At 44.2% G+C, this 6,095-nt stretch overlaps 1 protein-coding gene across 7 annotated transcripts in view; it reads left to right on the forward strand.

Moving 5' to 3' along the window:
* Positions 1-342: 342 nt before the first annotated feature.
* Positions 343-6,095, forward strand: part of zdhhc2 (zinc finger DHHC-type palmitoyltransferase 2) — a 20,053-nt gene continuing 14,300 nt past the window's right edge. For 2 of the 7 annotated variants that reach the window (XR_005233589.1, XM_017419775.3), the window contains exons 1-3: positions 352-730; positions 4,664-4,690; positions 5,463-5,557. Coding sequence is in view for 3 of the 7 variants with exons in the window: in XM_017419775.3 (XP_017275264.1) it covers positions 604-730; positions 4,664-4,690; positions 5,463-5,557 (249 nt within the window). In the remaining 4 variants the exon portion in view is untranslated. Of the gene's footprint in view, positions 731-4,663; positions 4,691-5,462; positions 5,558-6,095 lie in introns of all 7 variants that reach the window. The other 5 variants (XR_005233588.1, XR_001808660.3, XM_037977411.1 and 2 more) reach the window with 5 other exon arrangements.

A 6,095-nucleotide genomic window follows, 5' to 3' on the forward strand; every position in this document is an offset into this window, starting at 1 on the left:
TATCACTGTAAATATGACCAGACTGTTAATATTAGTAAATGCAAGCATGATTAAAGTTTATTTTTGGCAGTGAGATATTCTAATAGTGATGAATGTGCTGTAGGTGCTCACTGCGCATGCTCTAAACTTGTTCGTGTTTGTTATTAATCTCCAGTCCACCCGGAACAGGTCTTCCCGCGGTCCCTGTTCGTGTGTGCGTGCGTGCACGCTCGCGACGCCGCCGAGTTTGAACCTGATGAACCCACCTTGTGCGCGCGCAGAGAAATGTGCCAGGCTTGCAGCATCCCGCGGACGTCATGGCAACGTGTCGGGAGGCGGCGCTGGCTCTCTCAGTCCTGCGTCTCCGCGCGCATGTGTGTGTGTGTGTCTGTACGTGTGTGCGCGCGCGCGCGTGTAAGCTGTCTGTGTTGTCTGTAGAGCAGGACGATCAGAGAGGAGAGCGGTGCTGCAGCGGGGAGGTCTGGAAGGATGTTTTTGTCTGATCAGACTCGGAGCTAAGATCCAGTGACATTCTACCAGAACACACACACTCTCTCTCTCACACACACACAGAGGCACACTATGCGCACGGACGGAGGAATGATCCCCTTCCTTTAGACTACTATGGCACCGTCTGGCCCGAGGAGCATCAAGCGGGGCTGTCAGAGAGTTCTGTACTGGATCCCGGTCCTGTTCATTGCCCTCATAGTGGCCTGGTCCTACTACGCGTTTGTCCTGCAGCTCTGCATAGGTAAGAGCCAGCTGTGTGTGTGTGTTTACTATGAGGAGTGTGTGTGAGACAGACAGCGAGGAGGGGAGGGATACTACTGCCTGCTGTTTGTAAGAGGGTTTATTCTGAATAGACATTTGAGTTTGGGGGTGAAGAAGACAGACTCCTGTGTGGTCAGTCATGCATTTTTTAAAATGTTTTCACCTGAAGCCATTTGATTTATTTTTTTTTACAAATATTAATTAAGAAGCTCGAGATGAATTTTCCCGACCAGTTCTGTGTCACAGGGTACACGAGAAAGACGACAGTTGCGTCTGAGTCCACCGTCAGCTCTAAGTCCTCCAGGCTTCACCCAGGTTCAGATTTATATCCACTCCCCTCCAACACAATCAGCATTACGTGCTGGCACAAAGCCCCACTCCTAATGGCTTTCAGCTCAGACCTGCTCCGAGCCGGACGGCACGCGCGCGCACACACACACACACACACACACACACACACACACACACACACACACACACACCGGGCTTCCTCAGTGAATCCTGACCTGGATGCTAATGCTTTCTATGTGCCTGAGCACGTCGGAACGCTTGAAGGGAAAAGTCCGAAAGGCGGAGGGCTGGGTTGTAATCCAGATGTAGCCAGATGTGCAGCAGGAAGGAACCCCCCCCCCTCTCAAAGTCAGCGGCTCACCTGCTGCCGAAAGGCGAAGGAGGACGTTGTGCTTTAGCTCGTGTCTGTCTGTTAGCAAAATATCTCATGGACGACTGGACGTATTCTAATGAAACTATTAGGATGTAGTCATCGGATGTATTCCTACAACTGATTAACTTTTGGAGCCAGCCCAATTCAAGATGGCCGCCACAGCTAACTGAGCTTTGAAATCACACAAATGGTTATAACCCAGTCAGTTGTTCAGGTATTGACACATGAGTTGGTGTGGTCGTAGCTGAGAGTCACTAAAAACACGCGCTTCAGGCGCTGCACATCACGCAACATCTGTGTTCAGAACTTTAGCATTAACTCTTGGAGTCAGCCCAGTTTGTCTGTTAGCGAAATATCTCAGGAACTACCGGAGGAATTTTAATGAAACTTTCAGAAATTAATCGTTGGATGTACGACTGCAACTGATTAACTTTTGGAAATAGTTCAGTTCAAGATGGGTGCCGCAGCTAATTGACATGAGCCAGCACAAAAATGGCTATAACCCAGTCAGATGCACAGATGTTAAGACAAATTTTGGTGTGGTAGTAGCCGAGGGTGATTCCCAACACATACTCTGAGCACAAACACATCTCAGAAGATCTTATAACGTCACATGAGTTTGTGCGTAACATCATTTACAGAGTTGACCAAAATGGCTACTTTTTATCATAAGATGATCTTCGTTTGAAGCTCTAATATGAAAGGCGGCAGGCGATGTGGCTTCCTTTAAGGAATTCTAGGCTTTTATTGACGGATCAGTGCCGCGGTGGGGCGGAACGCCGTGTTTGTTTCGGACCATGCGCTGGATCACAAGAGTGAAGCCGTGATGCGTTCAGGTCACACGGGGCGGACGGACGACGACAACAAGCAGCAGCTGCTCGGGCCTCCGAGCATTCCGCGCCGCAGACGCACAACGGAGCCGTTTGTGCGAAAGCGTCGTCAGCTGATGCCTCTCAGCCCACTTAATCTCATTGTCTGGATTATATAATCCGACCCCGAGCAATCTGAGGTCGACCCACTTTCTGTTGGAGCACCGAGCAGCGAGAGTTCGGTGTCAGCCATTCGTTGGAAAATGTTTTATTTTTTTGGCCCGAATGCAGAGGAGAAGCTTTCACAGACGCATCAATATACATCCTTGCATGTGTCCTTAATCACATCCTCTGCCTCTCTCTCACACACACACACACACACACACGCTCTGTCAGACTCTGGGGTTTTTATGCTGGCAGGGCGGCGTGAACACGATTCTTGGCTGCGCGCCTCGATTCAGCTCCTTGGCTCACCTTTTCCCTCATTTCCACGTATGTTCGCTGCTTCTCGGGGCGGTTGCCAAAGGCGGATGACACGCTCGGCTCATCGTTGCTTAGATATCGGGACAAATCTGAAAACCCCGTCAGCCGGTCCACCAACAGGTCAGGAACTTTGTGTTTCAGGGGTTTGAGACGAGGTCTTTAGTGTGGGGTTTGAACCCCCCGAGGTGTTGGCTTTCATGGGGCTGCTATGAGACGCAGGTAAACGTGTGGCGCTGGACAATGAAGGGTCGACAGTGTTATTTATCAGCTATGCCAGTGCGTCAACACCGAAGCACCCTCGTTACTATTTTGGACGTTATTCTGTTGTTTTTGTCGCAATTTTTGATTCACGTTTCCCTCCAGAGATTTGGAAAAACCCATACAAAAACACATTAGAACTGCGTTTTGATTGGGAACAGCGTGCTGTGGGTTTTAGTAGAAGTGCATCTCGTAGTGTAGACACAATTCACACAAAAAAACAACAACTCCATTAAGACAATAATGAGGATTTTGGCTAAATGAGTGAGAAAACTCAGCCCACTCTGGAGCTCTACAGTACAGCTCAGACAGACTTTACGGTAAAAACGCGGAAAGTTTAAATGGTAAAGTTGGACTTTAGACGACCTATCTGGAGTTTTGATATCTTTTAGGGTTTCTAACACAATAGACATTAAAGAAGATTTTACGACAGAGTGTGATGATGTCACATGCTCTAACCTCTAACTTTTGAGTTACTTTCCAAGGATTTTGCAAACCCTTATAATACAACGCAAACTTGACTTTCCTTTTATAGCTTATAGATTGAAAAGTTGGCATTTCTGCCTTCTGTCACCCAGTCTGTTTCTCACTGATATGAAACATCCAAACTCTCATAGACTTCCACTGTAGCTGAGCTCAGAATTTAATCTCCAAAACTGGAAGTACAGTCTTTTTTTGAACTTGTCATATCTTTTACATAAAACACTGTAGACATCGGACACTTCTGCCACTTACAGGTTAGGACTTTTGAACTTCATGATATTCTTTTTGTGTTTTTAAGTTTTTGAATGGGGGTAAAAAAATGAATATAAATCAGATATTGTTATTATAAAAGTTGCGATTATTTTAAATCATAATGTTGGATTTTGGATGAAAGTGTACTTCTAACCCTAACTCACACTTAAACCAACTGGTTAAACTAGTTAGATATCAATACTTCAAGACTATAAACCATTCTTTAACAACTACGAGGCTGAGTTTAACAAACTATTTATAAATGTTATATGATTTTACCAACACAAGTGTCAATACTTAGACTTTGATGAGCTGTTTTTTTAGATCATCCATTGAAACCTTCGGACACCTTAAAGACAAGGAAAAAATGTCTAAGTGAAATTTAGATGTCTTCAAATTTTACATTTTTTGACCAAATCCAGACCAGTTCTAGCGCAGACGTCTGTGGACGTCTTTCAGACGCCTTTTGGACCAGAAAAATGCTCCATGGGTGACTTCTAGTTTTTGCAGTGACTGCTTGTTTGAAGTTAAATTTCAAGTCTGCTTCTTTTTTTTGTTTGTCTTCCCCCCGCTGTCAGGGAGTGAGTCACGCAGGTGTGTGGTTACCGTGGTGACAGCACGGCGGCAGCAGCTTTAACGCTGATCCTGGTCTGAGTTCTCTTTATGCAGCTCATACGTCAAAATGTCTGCATTTTGTCGTGTTAGGTTATTACAGACGGGAGTCCCAGTTATTACTGAGCTTCTTGATGATTGTTGGGAGGTGGGTCAGCAGCTTATTGGCACCTTTGAACATTTTATTTTTTATTTTTAACAAGTTTTTTTGATTCTGGTTTGCTGATCTGGTCAGACACTCAAACACACACATACACCACACGGATTTCCTCACCAGCCCGAAGGATTCAGAGTAAAAAAGAAGTGTTGTTTTCCAGCCTGACTGAGTCTTTTATGCTTGATTTTTTTTCAGAATCCATCGACGACACCGGAGAAAAGGGTAAGACATTTCCAGCCGCTCTGTTCCTGGTGGAGGTTTGAGATCAGCCCGTATCAGCCGAAAGTGTGTGCTCTTTAACACGAACTCGGCTTTTTGTATCCAAAGAAGACGAGCTGAAAGAAAATAAAGAAAACCAACGAGTTTTAGGAACGGTGATGTGGTTTGTTGGCTCACTGGAACAGCCCAGACGGAAAAATCGGCACAATTTTTTTTTTTTTTTGCTGGATTACCGTGAACATTACATCGTGTAAGCCAAGCGGGGAAACAGATCTTTGTTTTCCCGCTTGGCTTGTAATCTGTCCATGGCAGGAAGATTAAGATGTTAGCGTTTTTATTGTGAGCGGGCTTCTATTTTGGGGGATTTTTAGCACATTAGACGCCCTCCTTCATTAATTTTAATCCACTCTGTGGTAAAAAAAACACAAGTTGCAGACGGCGTTGCTGTGGTCAGGAAGGTGCGTCAGCATGAAAAATGACGTCGCATGTTAGGATTTTTATTAAGTAAAAGTTGTCTGCAGCTGAGAATCAGAGGTCTAACTACAAGTGAGTTTTTTTCCCCCACATCTAAGCGCTTGGCCCATCTCTGCATGATCAGTATTAATAATAAATACTCATAATTCTGATTATAATGACTGAAGGTTTTTCCAGGGAAGAACACAAAGATTCGCACGAATATTACTGATATTCAGAGAAGCTCCAGACTGTGAGTGACTGGTCAAACACACAAAGTGAGAGGCGAATCTGATGTTGTTCGTGTTTGTTCTGTGTGCAGTGGTGTACCTGCTGGCGTACCATGTCATTTTCATCCTGTTCGTGTGGGCGTACTGGCAAACCATCTTCACCAAGCCTCTCAACCCGCTGAAGGAGGTACGAGTGACCTGTCTGCAACTCGACAACTTTTTCTCAAAAATGTAGGGGCGTTGTTTAAAATGTAAACAAAATCACAGCAGAGCTATTTATAAACCCTTATTTTATTCACAGCAAACAAATAATAAATATAAATAATAAACAAATAAAATAAAAAATAAGGGAAATGTGAATTTTATGGCAGCAACACATCTCAAGACAGGTGGAACAGGACCACATTTGCTCTCCTTTTTTTTTTTATAACAGTCTGTAAATGTCTAGGAACTGAGGAGGCAGGTCAGCTCAGCACCCTTCAGAGCTCTTCTACTGAGAAGCAGATGGATCAGATGGATGCAGGATGTGGTTTACCCTGAAAGATTCAAATAGGAAATGGTAAATGAACTGTACTTACAGGTGCTGGTCATAAAATTAGAATATCATGAAAAAGTAGATTGATTTCAGTAATTCCATTTAAAAAGTGAAACTTGTATATTATATTCATACATTACATACAAACTCATATATTTCAAATGTTTATTTCGTTTAATTTTGATGATTA

Source organism: Kryptolebias marmoratus, linkage group LG9 (genome assembly GCF_001649575.2).
Source record: "Kryptolebias marmoratus isolate JLee-2015 linkage group LG9, ASM164957v2, whole genome shotgun sequence".
NCBI classification, from domain to species: Eukaryota; Metazoa; Chordata; class Actinopteri; order Cyprinodontiformes; family Rivulidae; genus Kryptolebias; species Kryptolebias marmoratus.